This window comes from Leptinotarsa decemlineata, unplaced genomic scaffold (assembly GCF_025532065.1).
Source record: "Leptinotarsa decemlineata unplaced genomic scaffold, Ldec_3_MD MMD2_tig00001719_RagTag_RagTag, whole genome shotgun sequence".
Lineage (NCBI taxonomy): Eukaryota > Metazoa > Arthropoda > Insecta > Coleoptera > Chrysomelidae > Leptinotarsa > Leptinotarsa decemlineata.
The window spans coordinates 8,830,143-8,849,807 of record NW_027412569.1 but is presented as its reverse complement, the minus strand read 5'-3'; the positions used below and the strand labels follow the sequence as shown (position 1 = coordinate 8,849,807).

At 34.0% G+C, this 19,665-nt stretch overlaps 1 protein-coding gene across 2 annotated transcripts; it reads right to left on the bottom strand.

The window, feature by feature from the left end:
- Nucleotides 1-115: 115 nt before the first annotated feature.
- On the bottom strand, nt 116-19,461 carry LOC111505860 (peroxisomal multifunctional enzyme type 2). 2 transcript variants are annotated; one of them, XM_074176425.1, is made up of 12 exons: nt 19,025-19,461; nt 17,265-17,417; nt 15,711-15,830; nt 15,453-15,649; nt 12,969-13,299; nt 12,500-12,787; nt 11,347-11,541; nt 9,542-9,696; nt 9,313-9,430; nt 2,193-2,387; nt 1,840-2,107; nt 116-323 (listed from the first exon to the last, which is right to left on the bottom strand). In XM_074176425.1, the coding sequence occupies exons 1-11, from the start codon at nt 19,215-19,217 to the stop codon at nt 1,896-1,898; spliced, it is 2,157 nt and encodes a 718-aa protein (XP_074032526.1). In that variant the 5' UTR covers nt 19,218-19,461; the 3' UTR covers nt 116-323; nt 1,840-1,895. The 2 variants fall into 2 exon arrangements, with proteins under 2 accessions (XP_074032526.1, XP_074032527.1); XM_074176426.1 differs by lacking the exons at nt 9,313-9,430; nt 9,542-9,696; nt 11,347-11,541; ... (4 more) ...; nt 17,265-17,417; nt 19,025-19,461 and adding an exon at nt 4,347-4,489.
- Nucleotides 19,462-19,665: the final 204 nt, after the last annotated feature.

The window sequence follows — 19,665 nt, the reverse complement described above, 5'->3', positions numbered from 1 at the left end:
AGAGAAGTCAGCCGGAATGGCAGTTAATGCCTAGTGTTTTGTAGAGCAAAATCTGTGTTGAAACCATCGTCATGTAGCATGCAAGCTAACAACATAACTTAAATAAAAAAAAACATTGTTCAATATATAAATTTTATTGAAATCTTATAAAAACAGCAATATTTATAACAACAACCTTAAATTAAAAAAAAACCTTGCGATTCAAAACACCCAAGTGATGAAAATGTACAATTAACGTAGATAGTAACAAACTTGAAACTGTATTATTAAATATATATAAAAAAAAACGTTGGATCAAACTGCTTGGTATCATCACTTCGAACCTGTAACAGTAAATTTATCATATATTTTAATTTTTACGGAAGAAATAATGTTGTTTAACAAGGTTGATTACTCCAAAAATTATAACAATGACTGGTTCATGTGAAGGCGAGGTTGACTTATTTTCAAAACCAGCAGCATAATTTAAATTATATTCCTCTTATACAAAAGCAAAACAAAATAATTCGAAAATCCAAAGCCATAAAGCAAATAAAACCATTACTTCAATGCTACGAACACTTTTTTGCCAGTTAAATTTACTAGAGCAGCTAAAACGTATAACCAAATTCAACTTTTATCATAAGACAACGTTGGGGACCAGTTTTTTCTGTGCTAAATATTAAGAAATGTTGATTCATTTATTTTATAATCAATTTCACGTGGTTATTTTACAATACTGATTCAAATTTAGATGAAAACCAAAACAACCATTTATTTATTGCATTACCAAAACTATTTCTATTAGCTGCCTTTTTTTTAGAAATGTACTCTGAACTCAAAGATCAAACTATTGAAATTGTTAACAAAAACTGTTGATTTTATTTTATTCTGTTGTAAGATGTTCAATCCTTTATTTTATTATCGATACTTTTTATGGTAACTAGATTCTTACAAAAACAGGTGAACCAATAAAAATTGTAAGTCTTATGTAAATGAAAAGATCATTTGTTTCCAAGCAGATGTTGAACAGTCTATAATTATTATAAATAAATTATTTTTGAATATTTTTGAATTTTCGTATTTTATTGACTAATGGAAACAAAAAGTTATAATTTCAGTTCTTTCTCTTCTATTCCATGAATATATTATTACTATTATGATATGTATATATTTTCTATATTCAACACTTTCATCCCTGTCATGTAATTGGGTCTAGTGCCTGTTTGACAATAAAAGTGTTTGTTTTTTTTTGCAAATCTGCCTGTAGTCATTTCGCAGACCATTTATTTAGTAGAAGAAAAAGGCACACCCAACCTTTTAAACCACTTACTTGTTGAACTTGATTTGACAAATCTAAGACAAACTTGAAAATTTTCTTAAACCCAGTAACTTCTTTACCTATTTTAGGAAGCCAGATGATTATATTGGTTTTGCGAAGCATAAAAACTCAAAGTCGTCTCCATAATTTATTATCACCCTCAAATGTTAGAATGGTAAAACCATCAATAGGTACATGTTTCGAACCTATATGGGTTCATCATCAGCTTATTATTTAAAATTCTACAATAAAAGAACAACATAACAATAGTTAATAGTTTATACTTCATTGTATTAACTATTGTTATGTTGTTCTTCTTTTATTGTTAAATTTTGAATATGTAGCTGATGATGAACCTATATAGGTTCGAAACATGTACTGATTGATGGTTTTACCGTTCTAACATCCGAGGGTGATTATAAATTGTGCAGACGACCTTCAGTTTTTATGCTTCACAAATCTAGTGGACTCCACTTCGAGATATAATGGACTTTTATCACAGGTTGATTTAATTGGTTAGTAGAAACTCAAAAGATTACCTTTAAATGCTATCACTTCTGGTTGAAAAAATAAAATCGACTATAGTCGAATATCCTTATAGTTTGGCGTTGGCTTTAAGTAAAGGCGCCAGTTTTTGAGCCATCATGATGTTTCCAGTTATTTTGAGTTTTCCCTTCATGAAGGCGGTCTGCGGATTGAGTTTGCCTTCCGACATTAGCATGAAGTCTTCATCAGAGATGGTCAACGTGGTGTTGGGTTTTCCCTCAGGCTTTCCCTCATAAACTTTGGCGTTTTTCAAATCCATTGCTACAAAAAAAATTGGTTAGTACAAATCTTCCGAAAAATAAAACCAGAAGTATTTTGGAATACTTTTTTTGAAAAAAAGACTTACTCCACTGTTTGGCCTGTTTGCCATTTTTGGTGATGTTGTACAGGAACACTCCGCCAATGGATTTTGCTCTTTTGGGGTCGGCTTTGACTTGGTCGATGATGAATTCAAAGACAGCATCGCTGGTGAGGTTTTCGGAAGCGGCAGGCATTTTGATAGGCTTTGTTAATTTAACAGATTTCAAGTCGACGTAGGCACCTGAAATAGGAAGTCATGAGTTAGTAATAATAATAGAATTCGCAAAACAAACTAAAGAAAATTATACATACAATAGTCAGTTCCACAATAGTAAGTTATTAGGAAATATAAAATTTTTCAACATTATAAAATACTTTTCAAGAAGGAAGCTTCTCAATTTATTTTTGAATAGAATGTCATTCAGATTCACGTCTATTATATATCTTATTTTATTGTAACATTCGATACGAATATGCTTTGGTGAATTTATACAGACTGATAACCTTGCCTAGGGTTGTCAAAGTCTTTCTTTATTCCTCCTATTATACATATGGGTGTCCTCATTCTTCATTAGAATATGGAAGGATTAGTATTTGAAGATTCTTGAATAAAGGTTTACATGTTGTTGTTGGATGAGCATCCTTTTTTGATGCAAATGCCCTTTTAAAGTGACAAGATGATCCCCAAAAGATCACGTCATATTGCAGAGTAGATTGAACCATCCCAAAATATAATAGTTTTTGGATGTCTGCTGATACACTATCTCACAGATTTTTTTGATTATACAATGTGTCCGCAAAGTATGGAATAAATTCGATATTTCCAAAACCAAAGGTCGTTTTACAAAAACCTGAAATAAAAAAAATGAAATTTCAAAATATTCATTTCTCCCAACTACCTACACAGCAGAATCAAGTAAATGTTTCACTCAACATGCATATTTGAAAGAAAGAAAAGTAGAAGCAGCAATAATCCACTTATTACTTCTAGGAATTCTATTGGTCCTAGCTGCCTATGATTGCCTAAATAGTTTTAGGGCATAAATTTTAACTATACTTATTTGTTTGCATATTTTCGGTGCTGTTAACAGATATTAATCAACTAATCTGTTTTCAATTTACTGGACATCATGCCACCAATATCAAAAATTGGTAAAAAATAAAACCTAAGCAAGAAATTCGCTACTGAATTCTCTAATGTATTCTGCAACAAAACTATAAAACTTCAAACAATCAAATTTTGCATACCTGTGCATAACAACAACGAAACTACAAATGAAACGAAAGTGAAATCAAGTAGTATTTTTCAGCAAAGTAACATCCTTATCTATAAGTGCTCCTAGATAAAGTTCAATTTCTTTATCATATGTATTGTCTACAAGGTCATTCTGAAATGATAAAACCTGACGAAAACTTGGTAGAAATCAATAAAATAATTTTTGTAATAGTCTTCCTCACAAAATGAAATAACCTTAAAAATTTAGGTACCCCAAAATCATAGAGAAGCTGGTGAAAACATGATCAGTACCTTTTTTGAATAAACATAAACTGAGATGAACAATAAGGTTTTCATAGTATCAAGAACACAACTATCTTCCAGAATATATTTGAAAAAATGGTGTTGAAGCTGAAGTTAAAGTTCATTTGCTGTTGGATTAATCTTATCATATTCTCAAGAACCCACAGAGAAAAAAAATCAAAACTATCTAGTGTTGAAGCTGAAGTTAAAGTTCATTCGCTGTTGGAATAATCTTATCATATCCTCAAGAACCCACAGAGAAAAAAATCAAAACTATCTGGCATTTCAAAATGCTGGATTCTATAAAATATGATCAACAAAGATTAAATAAAGTACCAACAATGTTCAAGTACTTTTCAGATAACTACGCAATTATTTCGAAATTGACCTTTATAAAATCCACACTCATGATGAAAACGTGAATAAAACCATAAGGTTTCCAAAGTCCAACAAAAAAAATTTAATTTCACGTCAGCTGCGGCTCAGCCATAATCAAAATGTATAAGTTATAGGTTAGACAACAGAAATTTTGACAATCAAATACATACTTTCACTGTAGGAAACGTATCACTTGTGTAAAAGTCACTTTCCTTTTTATATTTAAACATTAACTTATGAATTTGACATAAAGAAATTCAATGAAAACGTGACACAATAAACAAAATGAGTAAAAAACTCTACCTTTTTAAATTTTTAAGCCACGAATATCGGACGTGTATGCACAACTGGATAGCGAAAACTCCAAATGATCCTACATTAAAAGTAAGTATGTAATAAATATTTATCTAATCAATTTTAAATGACCCGACAATGCCAACGGTGACGAAGAAAACCGACGAAATCGAACGAGGCCTTGACTTTTCTAACCCTCTCACTTCATCGGCGTTGCCAGGTGTACTAAAAAGCATTGGATTTGATATTTATTAGACCTTGTCTAGAAACAACATCTCACAAACAAAAATGCGCTAGTCACCATACACTTGTCGAATTTTGTGATTTTATTTTTCAAAAAAAAAGGTAAGAACAGACGTTTCGGAGGACAAAATCTGTCTTCGTCTTCAGAAAGGAAAAAATGAATCATAACTAAAGTTATTTATGTACATACAGGGTGGACCATCGAAAACTTGACATGGAGGTTTTGGGTACTAATCTTGCAAATTCTAAAGAACGCTCAGACAGGTCGATTTTTATTGGGAGGGGGACAGTTTTTTACCCCATTTACAGCGTCGTCACTTCAACATCGGAGCAGAGGGGTGTACAACCCTTGGAATTTTAATAGGGAACTGGGGGCAAGTCGCACATCGTTTGAAATATCTTGGAATTCTCTAAACAACGATATACATTTTTTTAAATTTGGACGAACCATAATAAATTTAGAGTTGAAGTTAATTTCTTTATTCTCATGTTAGCATGTGCTCAAAATGGGCACCTCCATCAGAGCTTCCACGCAATAATAGAGATTCTATTGGAAACGTTTTCAAACATTGTGGAGCATTTCTGTAGTGATTTGGCGACATTCATTTGTGATTCGTTGCCGTAAATCTTTGAGTGATGCAGGAGGAGTACAGTAAATTCTGCTTTCCAAATGACCCCACAGAAAGAAATCTAACGGCGAAAAGTCTGGTGATCGTGGTGGCCATTCGATAGTGCCCCGCCTCCCAATTCATTGATTCGGAAAAGTCTGATCTAAATACTTCTGAACAGGCAGAGCATAGTGCGGAGGAGCCCCATCTTGTTGAAATATAAACAGATCCTCCCGATAATTGTGGTCATTTTCAATAATATCAGAAGGGGATTAATAGTATCTTTCAGAAGCTCCAGATACATTCGTCTGGTTAAATTGCCTTCTAAAAACAATGGGCCAACAATATGGTCACCAAAAATTCCAGCCCATAGGTACATTTAATTTTTGTGGACGTCGAGTAAGCAATTCATGAATAATGTAAGGATTTGAATCAGCCCAATAGCGACAATTATGGCAATTAACTGTGCCATTTAGAAAAAAAGAACATTCATCACTGAAGCAAATGTTGAAAACAAAATGTGGATTTTCCACCGCTTGTTCACTAACCAACTCGGAAAATTGCAAACGTCGATCAAAATCATCTTCATTCAGTTCTTGCGTTAATTTAATCTTGCAAGGATGCATTTTGTGGGTTTTTAAAATACGCCAAATGCTAGTTCGTGACACCCCGAAAACAAATGCTAACTTTCTTGTGCTCAAAGTATGTGGTCAAGCTCAACATGGCCCAGAATTGCCACTTGTGTCGCCTCATTTGTTACGGGTGGTTCGATTTGCCGTTTTTTATTTGCTACAGATCCAGTTGCGAGAAATTTTGCAATTAAATCGAAAACATACTGTCGCGACACATTCTTCCCATGTTGTTGATTGAACAGTTCAGCGGCTCTCGCAGCACAATGTCTATTTCCATAGTACAGTTAAATCAACTCAACCCTCTCTGCAGTTGTGTAAACCATTGTTTCTTTAGCAACACTTTACGGTAATAATATATCACTTTTAACATAAAAATGAGAAATAGAAATAGCATTTTTAACCATTTCTCAATTGTCAGAGAACTAAAAAATTAACAAAAACGTAGCGTAAGAAACAAACGAAATAGTTCCAAATAAATTCCAACTGAGCAGTGGCGTACAACAATTTGTTGCTAATAACGATATTGAAAAAGTTAATCATCAGAAAGAACTCTTTTGAATACGTGCAAACTAAAAAAAATATGTACACCATTGTTTAGAGAAATCCAAGATCTTAACAATGTGTGACTCGCCCCCTATTCTCTATTAAAATTCCAAGGGTTGATCATCCCTCTGCTCCGGAGTTGAAGTGAGCGTTTCTTCGGATTTTCAAGATTAGTACCCAAAACCTCCATGTCAAGTTTTCTACAAAAAGGATTTGAAGCTTTATATCCTCTATTAATTATCTGCGAGCGCTTTCGACAGTTGGTAGTACTGCCATCTTCTAGGCACCCTTCAAACTAAACTGGTCATCCTGTTGTCTGCCTCTTTATACGGTCAGAGCGTCTTAACTCAGGTATTTCAGGTACTTTAGGTAAATTTGCCTGTATTTGTTCTGCATCAGGTACTCTCCTTTGTGTTAGATCTTCTCTAGGAATGTGTATGGTTTTGTTTAATATATTGAATGTGAGGTCTTGTTGTGTTTTGATTTGTACTTGTTCCTCGATGAGTGATTTATGGATGTTCAAGTTTTCCCAAATGTCCATGGGGTTTCCCTTGTTGACTTGTTTTATGAGTTTTATGTTCTCTGGTGGGGGGAAATTATGTTTGCTTTGTATGGCGTGTGTTGCAAGGTTTGATTTATATACTGTTGGATTTATGTATGCCTTTTTGTGCTCATTGTACCTTTGGATCAGTTTTTTCTTGGTTTGGCCGATATAGAATTTGTTGCAGTCCGAGCATTGTATACTGTATATCCCGTTTTGGTCTTTGTCTTCTTCTTTTTCATAGTTGTTTATTTTTTGTGTTATCTTCGTGTTCGGCTTGTATGTGATGTTGATGTTCAGTGGTTTGAAGATGTTTGTTAGTTTTTTGGTTTGGTGTCCTACGTACGTAAATGCTGTCCATCGTTGTGTTGTTTTGTCTGTTGGGGTGGCTTGATCCTTGTTCTGTATTTTATACATATATATATATATATATATATATATATATATATATATATATATATATATATATATATATATATATATATATATATATATATATATATATATATATATATATGGAAAAGTCTGGGGATATTTTTAAAAATGGCAATAATTTTTTTTTAGATCGCTTTAGGGAAAAAAAAGTTGACGAGTGATTATTAAACGAATGTAACTTACAACAAAATTTATTAAATGGTCAAAAATACTGAGTGCGCATATAAGCAAAACTAAAAAAAATATGGCTCTTCTTTGGCACCCCGAAAAAAAATCATAATACAAAAAAAATTGGAATCAGTACAAAGTATGGCCTCCACGCTGGTTTATTACGGCCCAACATCTATCGTGCATCGACAAAATGAGATTGTCAATGTCTTGTTGAGGTACATTTGCCCATTCAGCGATTAAAAGCTCTCTCAATTGAAACATTGTGTGAATGTTCCCCATATGCGGAGTAATTCTTCGTTGAAGCATGTCCCACACATGCTCGATGGGATTCAGGTCCGGTGATTGTGCTGGCCATGGCAATACATCAACTCCTTCGTTGGTAAGCCAGTCAGTCACTAGACGCGCGACATGTGGACGAGCATTATCGTGCATTAGGTGGAAGTTTTCACCAACAGCACCAGCAAACGAACGGACGATAGGTAGAAGAATGGTGTCGAGGTACTGTCGAGCTGTGAGGGAGCGATTTGGAAAAACGAGATCGGTTCTGCCGCCGATCATGATTCCGCCCCATAGCATTACTGTACCATCTCTGTATGTGTGGACTTCCTGGACGTGTCTCAAACGTTCATTATTTCCAGGTCGTCTCCACAGTCTTACTCGACGAGAATCTGAATGAAATCCAAATCTGGATTCGTCTGTAAACAAAACTGTGGCCCAATCATTTGCATCCCAGTTTTGATGTTCTTGACACCACTCTAATCTTTTACCGCGATTGCCTCTCGACAAAGGTGGACATCTAAGTGGCCTTCTGTTGTGGAGATTTGCTTCATGCATTCGATTTCTGACAGTATCACGACCAATGGTTACCTGGTGCGTCTGCTGCAATACGTTAACCAACTCAGGTGCTGTGATTGTCGGTTGTCTTCTTGCGGTTAAGACCAAAAATCGGTCTTGAACTGCAGTTGTAGCGTGTCCTCGCCCTGGATGTTGTTCGGCTGGACTGCCAGTTTCACGGAAACGCCGCCACAATCGACCTGATAACACTTTGGGAGACCCCCAAACGAAGAGCTACATCATTTTGTCGCATGCCACCTTGAAGAAGCCCTACAGCTCTATTCATCTCAGCCAATGGTAAGTGATGGCGTTCCATGTTAAAGCACAATATTAACAGTTTAATTGCTGACCAAGAACTGCATAGAATGTACAAACTCGACACTTTCAGATTATTCATTTTAGCCAAAAACCTACAGTTTGTAAAAAACTTGATAAAAGATTAGTTACAGTTTTTGCAGGCTTTGTTCAACCCATAGAAATCTACAGGGTGGTCGAGTGTACCAATTTAATCGAAATTAAACGACCTCATGCATTTATTTTTATGATATTTAGTATGTTATAAAAATATCCCTAGACTTTTCCGATGTGTGTATATACATCTGCCAAATGCTGTGAAGGGTCGATGATGTACAGAAAAAACAACAGTGTTTAAATAACTGAACCATGTGGCACACCAACTATGACATATTCATGTGATAATTTCTCCAAAATTACATTGTTTATTAAATATGTTTGGGTTATTTTGAATAAATCTATTGCATATTTCAAGAGATCTGTGTAATTCTCCAAGACATAACCTAGTTGGACATAGAGCAAATCCTAAATAGATTTATTAGAAACTTTATGAAAATGGAGTTGCGAATGAAACAAAGATCGAGTGTTCTTAATGGAATCCCTAAAATTACCCTGCAGAAATTCAGACTGGGGATACTAAACGAGCTGACCTATACAATAATGAAACCACTTACCTCCAATAACTACTGTGTTGGTTTCAGCCACGGAAGTTTCAAAGAGAATCCTGTTGCCCTCTCTCCACATATCCACTCTCAAAGTCTGACCTGGAATGACGGGTTTAACAAACCTAGCCTGTGAAAAACATTCAAATCTATCCTTGTTTCGGCGAATTGTTCATTCATTCTCAGGGTGAGATAGTATAGAATGTGAAAATGAAAACCTTTCCTATTTTCAAATATTTACCTTGACGGATCTGAAGAGTTTGGTGTCGTGGGAAGCGAAAGCCGAAAGCACAAGCCTCACTGAAATTCCCAGGGTGCATAACCCGTGCAGGATTGGTGTTTCGAATCCGCCTAAACGTGCCATGTTAGGGTCGATGTGCAATGGATTGTTGTCTCCTGGTCATCAAAAAAAGAAATGAAACAGTTTTATTACTATTTCTAATACATTGTAACCCTTTCTTCATCTGTGTATTGTTAACCAATTGATTTGTTTCTGCTTTAAACTCATATTCATTTCATTTCTCTCAGCATCCATCCATTTTCCTCTCTTTCATCAATGTCACTGATTTGTCGAATGTCAAACAGTCAATATCTGTCAACTTGTTCGTTCTACATCTTCTCTGATATTTCTTTCATTTTATCGTAAAAATTCTCCACTTTCTAGAATAGTTTCTAATGGCAATAAGGTTGATCTTGACTTATTTTATATTCCTGAATGTTTTCTTAGAAATAGATTGAAAAATATTCAACTGTAAATCACAGGAATAAGTGCTCAAATATTCAAATATTTCTATTTTTAGGTTATTAGTATAATTAAAGTTAGATTAGTATTAGTGTTTACTTCCTAAAATGTATTGAATTCGTGAATACAAATTGAGGTTACCCGTAGATAAATAAATCATATCTTGAATAACTGAAGCATTTACCCTCTTAACTATATTCTATTTTCAACTAGGTCCTAAAAATTTTTTTGTCTTTCAAACACTTTCCCTAATTTTTTTTCAGGTAATATTCCCCCAAATTCAATTATTCAACAATTGACCTCTTTTTTATCCTTACTCTCCTAAATTATTAGAGAGATAGAAAACTTGCAAATTTTCAGTATGTCATTTAAAACTTTCGAATCATCTCTTGTTCTTTGTATTTTTGAACTTTCTACCTATTTATTCGTTTATCTCTAGAATTATTTTGTTCTTTTCTTTCAAATTTGTCTTGTGTTTCTTGTTTTCAAATTATTTTTACATTCTTCACTTATTAGTAAACCAACCAATTTTCTTCCATTTTCTCATGTTTTCTTACACCCTTTCAACACATTTCACTATTTTATCTCATTATTTCCTTTTTTTTTCTCACACAACTTTTTTACTTAGATAATTTTTTTAAATCTGTCAACTGCCTTTTAATTACTATTATTCCCAAAATCTCGCTCCTTAACCTGAATTCTCAAATTTTAATCGTTTTTCTGTTCCCTTTTTTATCATTTCCATCAAGTCCTCTTCAACAATATTTCTTTGTTCACAATCTCACCACTCTTGATCTCACTGGTTCCCTTTTCCCCTTTTATTCCTCTTCTTCTTCCACCCTTCTCTCTCTCAACATCACTCTCTCCCATTTTATGATCTGTCTTTGTCTACCATTTTTTAACAATCATACTCCCGACTATATCATTTCCGCTCTAAATATTCCACCACTCAACTGTTTTCATTTCCTTTTTTCTCAACTCCTAATTCTTCGCCAATTCCATCACGTTTTATTTATTTTTTTATTCATCCAAACAAGCTGATTAGCCTAACTACATCCATATAATATCAAGAAAATATATAATTTCAGTTTAATACTAATACATAGTAATAACAATAGTAGTAGTAATAACAAAGTATTCATAAACATAACTGTCAATATTCTAAAAACAATCGAAAAGAAACATTGTCATCAAGTTTAGTAGGTACAATTTCTCATCAGACTCAAAACAGCAGCAATGAGCCTAATCTGTCGAGTTTGACTTATACTTAACAAAACAACCAGCAACATAGTAAAAATGCTCACCTGATAGCCTGTACAAAGCAGCCTGATCAATATTAGTCTTGTGAGAGAGGGAAAGGTCTGGTTTCCTTTTGGGTTTCGGCTGACATGAGACGGCTTTGATGCCTGTCCTGGGGCCACCAAAGTTGCCAGCACCGACAGCGAATGTAACACACTGGTTGCGGAACAACAGCTGGCCGTTCTCGTTGAATGTCTCAACTTCAAAAGAAAATAAAAAACTATGGTGAGTTTTTATATATTAATGCCAATGGAAACATTGTCACACATTTTTCAATTGGCACTATAAATTTGTTAATGCACTTTTAAAAATCACCGACACTTGAAATTTGTCACTCGACAATAACGATCAATTAACAGTTGTTAGTTGACAGTTTCAAAACCAATTTTACCAAATGCAGAGTTTTGAAATTTTTCAATTGACACTTCTAATTTTCTGATTGATTCGGCCGTTACTTGATGAAGATCCATAGTAATTTCACAAACTACACTTAAACGATTTGATCTCCACTAACTTTATTGAAAATAATCATAACATGTTTCGCTAAAACATTAGCTTTTTCAAATGATTAATGATTAATCATTTGAAAAAGCTAATGTTTTAGCGAAACATGTTATGATTATTTTCAATAAAGTTAGTGGAGATCAAATCGTTTAAGTGTAGTTTGTGAAATGACACTTCTAAATTCATAAATTGATAGTTCTGAAACTTGTCAGGTTACACTTTTAAATTATGTCAAATGACACATTTAACAATAACAATAATAATAATTGATTTTCATACTATATATTGGAGAAACAAAATGGTTGCCTCAAAATTTGGTATGAAGAATAGACGGAGATTCCGTTTTAGCACCGTGGAATAGACAAAAAATAAATTGAAAATATAATAAAAAACAAAAGAAAACATTCACTACAGGCAGGAACAAATATGTAAATCTAAATAAATTTAGTTGAAGAATTAGACAAAAATAGAATATTTGTCAAAGAATCAATTGACAAATTTTAAAACCGTCCTTTTTGTCAAACAACTTTTACACTTCTCACTTTTTCAATATGTCGACCCCTTTTTAGTTTGAATGTTTGTTGGCCCCATTTCGCCGTCATAACACTGAATTTAGAAATTAAAAATGTAAAGATCGCCAAACAGATGACTTACCGTCACAAACAATAGCAGCTCCCGATCCCTTGTCCAAAACCTCGGTGACTTTGGTCTTCGACACCAGTTTTCCCTCTTGCGGCAAATCTTCGAGTATCTCGATGAAATGCTCTCCGTGAAGGATGCTTTCCAGGCCGATTTCCTTGCCCGGAACCGATTTCGAGATGGCAGTAGAAGAAAAAAGCGCCTGCATCGCCGGCATGATGTAGAAAGTTGGCAAAGACTCGAAAGTTTCGTGGTTCTCGTAGAGGAATTTCAGTTCGTTTTCGTTGCCCAGAGAAGTCCCCACTGAAAGAAAGAACGAGTTAGGTAATATGTTCTCTGAATCTTGTTCACCTAAACATCCACGTTCTCCCAACGTATGAACTACAACCCACTGAAAGAAACAACGAGAGTTATGTAGTATGTTCTTTCAATCTTTTTCAGGTAAATCCCCACGTTCTCCCAAGGTACTAAACTACAATCTCACCTCCAAGAGCATACAGAATAATGTCCTTGCTGGTGAATTCGTACACGTCTGGCTGCTCGTCTCCTTCGTTTTCTCTGTTACCGCCGTTCAGTCCTTCCAAGGATGCCATCAGGGCGCCCGTCGCGTCCTGGATGGAGTCCAGCCTCGTGGAATCTGCGACGTTGGTGACTTTCTGCCACCTGTCGCGGACGGCTTCCACGGTAACGCCTTCTTCAATGGCGTTCCTCAGCAGGCTACCGTTCGCCCTGAAGATGGAGCACTTGCCCGCCCAGCCGGCTGCCGATTCGATGATGGAACCGTTTTCTTGACAGCTCTCATGGCAGAGGTACGCCTAAAAATTGAGTTATAGTAGTTGGAGGGATGTTAAAGCAGTGTTCATTATTTAGGGCTTGTCTGTGTGGTGAAGATAACAGCGAAATTGATAACTTTCTAGCTGAAACATCCAGAGGGTGTGGATTTTTCATCTTTCTGTCGCCGTATATTCTATAATTTTTCAGTAAAAAAATAGTAAGACTTTTATCTTTCAATCGGTATCAAGTTAATCAGAGGAGTGCCACAAGGTTCCATCTTGAACCCCCTACTGTTTTTCATGTATACTAATGATTTACCACATATCTGTTCATGCTCATTTTGATTATATATATAGAAAAATTACTAAAAATTTTTTTTCAATAATTTCATCTCAGCTTTCGATGTACTCAAAAATTACATTATATAACTGTATAATCCAACCCCATTTTGATTATTGTGCTAGTCTGTTATACTCATTTGACCAAAATAAGGTATCGGCTTCACAAAAGTTACAGAATCGTGGAATGAGGATTATTTTACAAGTGAATAAGTATTCTAGTATATCAAACATGTTAAGTACATTGCAGTGGCTGTCTGTTTCCCAGAGACTGTACGAGTTAGCAATGATATTCATTTTCAAACTAACACATAACTTGCTTCCAATTTATTTTGAAGAATTCTGTGTATAAATCTCAAATCCATAACCACTTAACAAGAGCTAATAGCTCCCAAAAATTCCACTTTCCTCGAACTAATTTGACTAGTACGATGAAGTCTTTATTTCATAAAGGTTTTAATGAGTATAACAAACTCCCACTTTCGTTGAAAGATTCAATAAATGTTTTCCAATTCAAAAAAAAAAACTCATGAACTATATAAAATATCATACTTGATTTTCTTTTTTCTGTTTGGTAATATATTTATTATGTATATCCTCATGTTGAAAACATTATGGAATCATTGAAAAATGGTTTTTATTTATTTTTTCTTCTATCATATCATCATTTTTGTTATTTATGTCATTTATTTATATATTTTTAAAATAATGTATGTATATTAGGATGTCCTAAAGAAATCAATAAATATTATTATTATTATTATACTAGAGTATCATTCAACAAAACTATAATGTATATGGAATACCCTTGGCAGAGCTTAAATGTAATGTTAAAAAAAGCAAGGTCTTGATGTATACTAAGTAAATTGATATTAAATGAACAAAAAACAAAATCTTCAATGCTGGAAATCAAGTCTGTATGAAGTCATGAGGGTCTTGTGTTTTTTGTACTTATTCAAATTCAAGATAGATCGTATGGCAAAGTATACAATCAAAATAATAAAAAAACCATTTTGACAAAGTATTTAATATTCAACAATCTGTTGTTCCACCGATAATAATACTAGTATGCCCAAAGAACCACAGGTTTTATTGACAAAGCTATAAATTTTCTTCAGTAATCATACAACTATATATACTCATATACACACATATATTATACATATTAAGTACAAATCACATTAAAATAGTTAAAATACAGAGTAGAAGATTTATCTGCAGAAATATAGACATTTTTTATCTAAACACACAATACATACTGAAGAGATATATTACACATGAAAGAAATAATACCAGAAAAGTTTGAAATATTAAAAAAGCAGTATAACATAATTTGTTTTTATATATTGAAAAAATATCTATAAATACTAAAAGAAATTAGAAAAAACTATCCTCGTATTCGAAGGTCTGAAAGTTATGACTATTGTATGAGAACATTTTAAAAATGTTAAGAAAACCTTTGCACTTACACAAACATGAATCATTGCAATACAAGAAATGAGAAATAGTAATGATAAAACTAATAGCAAACTTTAATAAACTAGCATGTATATTAACATTGTCCATTATGAGTTTCCTCAGGAAACTGAAATGTTCAATAAATTGAAAAATACTGGAAACTTGGGATTGGGCTATATATCGCAGTGCCACTTCATTTTGTAGAGTGGCACCGCGAAAAAATTCAAAGTGCAATCTAGAATCGTCCTAGAAACCAGGCCAAACTATCACAGCAGAGTTCTATTATGAGAAAATCGAGGAAATGTACCAAAAATTGAGTCCGCATCAGCAGACATGGCCAGCAGAATAGGTTCGATCCTGCTCCATTATTATTAATATACTAAAGTTAGGACACTCACCACGACTGGCGCAATCAACTCAGGTTTCAGCTGTTCAAAGAGCTCCGGAGGCAGGATATCTTCCGTCAACCTGCTAGCTGCAGTCGGTACGATAACATTGCAGAAAATGTTGCTTTTGGCTCCTTCGATGGAAACCGTATTTGCCAGACCAACCAAACCCATTTTGGCCGCAGAATAATTCGCCTGACCAAAGTTTCCTACAAGTTTCAATTGAAGTTGTTCAGAAAATTCTTCTAGCTTATATTTGATAATTCTCACCATAGAGACCAGAGTTCGAGGCTGTCATGATGATTCTTCCGTAGCCTTGCTTTTTGAAAATGGGGAAAGCAGCCTGTGTGGTTTTGAAGCTACCTTTCAGATGAACATTATGCACCAGATCTTCAAGAAAGAAAGAAATTTTATTGACCTCAAATTACAATTTCTTTTACATTCAAAAATATCTGTGATATTAAAATTTGCTTAGGTACATCATACTGAAAATATAAAAACATATACATACAGTGCATAAGGAAAAATCTCACAATACAATAGTTATGACTCACATATGGATATTAACAATATAAATACACATATATACACGCATACACACATATATATATACACGCATACACACATATATATACACACATACCCACATATATACACACACATACCCACATATATACACACATACCCACATATATACACACATACCCACATATATACACACATACCCACATATATACACACATACCCACATATATACACACATACCCACATATATACACATACCCACATATATACACACATACCCACATATATACACACATACCCACATATATACACACATACCCACATATATTAGGACCACTGACAATTGAATACCTCATCAATCTTATAGAAAGTTAGGGTGACAAGTAAATTGTTTACTTTGAACTTTAATTATTTTATATGAAGGTCTTTCCAGTCACTAGGCAAAGTGTTATATATTTTTATGGGAACAAACTCCGTTTGTTTGGCTGTGCTTTGATAATGCATCTTCGGTAGCCCGATGATGTTTTTGTGTTTTGTATTATGATTGTGAATCCTAGAGCCACTATTATTTTTATTTTTATATATAAACAATATTGCTTCTGGAATATAAATGGAAGATATTGTAAGTATGACCCATTTTATAAATATTGGTTTAGCATGGGTTCTGGAATCAAGATTTTCTGAATCTCTTTTTTTGGATAATGAAGACTTCACTTGCATGTGAGGAAGCACCCCATATCAGTATTCCATAGTTTATGTGGCAATGAGCCATGCCAAAATATGCAATTCTCAGCACATATGAAAACATTATCTCAAAAGAAACTATGGATATTGTTTTTCAGAAGTTTTTAAATTTCATCCTTAATTTTAGCATTAACAATTTCATCTGTTATTCAATCACTTTCTCTTATTCACAATATGATATTGAAACTACTCCTATTTTTGAATTTTTTCATAAATTGTTCACAGAAAGTTGGTCTGAAAGTGATGATAACTAGTTTGGAAAATGCTATTTAAAAAAAGAAATGTTTCCATGAAGCCCCGAAGAAAGAACCTCCTGAGATGGATCATACTTTATTGTCCAAAGAACATGAATAAATAATAATCAATCATTGCTATCAAAATTTGGATATTGACAGGTTAATCAGTGAAACGCAAAAATAGCCACAATTATCTCATGGAAATAAAAATGAGCACTTTAAAATTGAAGCATTACTTATTTATCAGTAATTTGGACCGTCTCGTACTTGTTTGTTCGCTACTCTTATCTAAAAAATAACTTGACTTTTGTTCTCTCACCCCAATCTTGATCTGATATTTTAGCAAGGCTTCGATCTCTCAGAATTCCAGCATTGTTGACAAGTATGTCAATTCGACCAAAATTGTCTAAAGCGGTCTTTATTAGTTTGTCTCCTTCCACGACAGAATTGTAATCAGCGACAGCAATACCTCCTGCAAAAGAGAAAAAATGTTTTATTACTCTCTTCAACTCATTTGTTAGACCCCGTCTGTAATATGTCTGTCTCATCTGGTCACCTATATATACTACACACACTCAATCGCTTGAATCTGTTCAATGACGGTTTAGTACGTAAATATGTCATTCACAAACTATATAATGTCTACACCAGACAGGAAATATATGATGATATATCGTTGAAGCATTTTCATTTTCTATCTTTCAAAGACAGAGTCAGAAATGCTTTATTGTCATAAAAGTTTAGGTTTTGTTGACAAAGCAGGCTTAAGAACTAAAACAATCTGAAACATTAAAATAAGGGTGAAGAATTAAAACAAGATATTAATATGGCTCAAGCGCACTTTAAAAAGTCTATGGTAAAAGTCTGTGATAAAAAATGTTATAAGTTGCAATTATAAGTTGCGAAATCATCCGAAAGAAATTTCTCAATACTATAATAAGCTTTATCTAGCAGAAGTTTTTACACTTCATAACTTTGGCATAACTTTGAGTTGAGTTCGAAATGTTATCTTTGTGATTATTGCGCATTAGGCAGATTGTTTCTAAAATAAAGAGGCAATAGACTGTTAACATGTGATGAGTTAGAAAAAGAGCTTACAGGAATCTTGTACTCTAGCTCTGGTAATGAATCTACTGCTCTTTTCTGAATTGTGAAAACTTGACTCATTGAGTTTTGACAGCTGCTCCCCCAGAAACAAACTCCGTACCGCAAGTGGGATTCGAAAAGTGCAAAGTATGTTTTTCTAGCAGAGTGATATTCCGAAGAGTTAGAGATAGTCCTTATCGCATAACAACTTGAGGATAGCTAACTTGATCAGACTTCCCCTGCCCACAACAGGGGCAGGGGTGAAGGACTCTTTGATATACAATGGAATAAAGATGTACAACAAAATTCCCATATACCTGAAGAGTTATTCTTTGAATATTTTCAGGAAAAAATTAAGCGACATTCTGATTGATGAAGCCTATTATAGTTTAGATGAATTTTACAATGACAACGCTTTTCATGAATTATAGTTTACTACTGTATGTCACTATGATATAGCATATTTTTTTTAAGGAAATTTTTCGAATTTTAAATTGTATAGCATTTATTTTGTTTCGTAAAAATGTGTTTGACACCCTGTTTTATATAAATGGGCTTTTAGGAATTACTTTTATACTACTTTGACATAGTTCATACTCGTTTGTCAACAAGAACTCTTTCTTAAGACAATAAACATATTTCTCTCTCTTAATTTTTTGCATAGCATACTAGACATAAAAAATCTGCTATATTCTTCTATTGCCGATACTGTAAGAGTGTTGAGTATCCAGAAAATGAAATAATTTGCTCCGTCATCTAATTCGATAACCATAAAGATTGGTATGCCACAAGGCTCTGTATTGAGCCTGATTCTGTTCACTTTTATGTTAATGCAACAAAATAAAGATTTTAGTAGTATTTGCAGATAACATAACTATAGTAACGCTGGATGTCTTTCATTAGAGAGAGCTACCAAATTTTTGGAACTTTTTATAGGTGAGTACACATAGTTTCGATATCAAAATTGAGAATAGTTATTATTCCTTCTCATACCATTTCTCTTGATCTCCTCGACAACTGCATCGGCGGCCTTGGATGAGCTCCCGTCCCCATGGCGCCCGCCTCCAAGGTCGTTGACTACCACCTTGGCTCCTCTAGAAGCAAAAAGTAGGGCATAGGCCCTACCAAGACCTGCCCCAGCGCCAGTTACCACAGCAACTCTTCCGTCGAATCTTAGATCTGCCATTTTATTGTCGATAAATGAAAAACGAACTCGAACTTGCGAGTCTTGCAACGATCGAGAAACTGGTTTATCACAGTTTATTCTGGAATATCATTAGGTTGTGAGGTTGATCGTTGAACTTTGAGCTCGTGCTACTTGTCATTGGAGTTTCAAAACGATCAAAATAAAGGCCGGAAAAAAGATAGCAATAGGTAATCAACACTTGACCTTTCGATCAAATAGCCGACCTTTTTATTTTTATTAATTTTTCTTTTCATTTTGTATTTTGGGTTCATTGTAGAAGGCAAATTCATCCAATGTTGCCAAGTTTTCTCTCATTTTTGCCACGACAGTGATCTAGTCACTAATGAGTTAATGGCGTTGATTTATCCACATACAATTTTTCTTACTTGAGGCACAGAATTTTCTGTGCTTGAGTCCCGTTAATGCTGCCACCTATTGTTGAACTACT

Bases quoted from the DNA above. Each gene is read 5' to 3' on its own strand.
- LOC111505860 (XM_074176425.1), bottom strand. From the start codon at position 19,217: ATGGCAGATCTAAGATTCGACGGAAGAGTTGCTGTGGTAACTGGCGCT. The intron at 15,650-15,710 runs GTGAGAATTATC...TGAAACTTGTAG, and splicing joins CTCGAACTCTGGTCTCTATG to GAAACTTTGGTCAGGCGAAT. The intron at 9,431-9,541 runs GTAAATATTTGA...TGTTTTTCACAG, and splicing joins AACTCTTCAGATCCGTCAAG to GCTAGGTTTGTTAAACCCGT.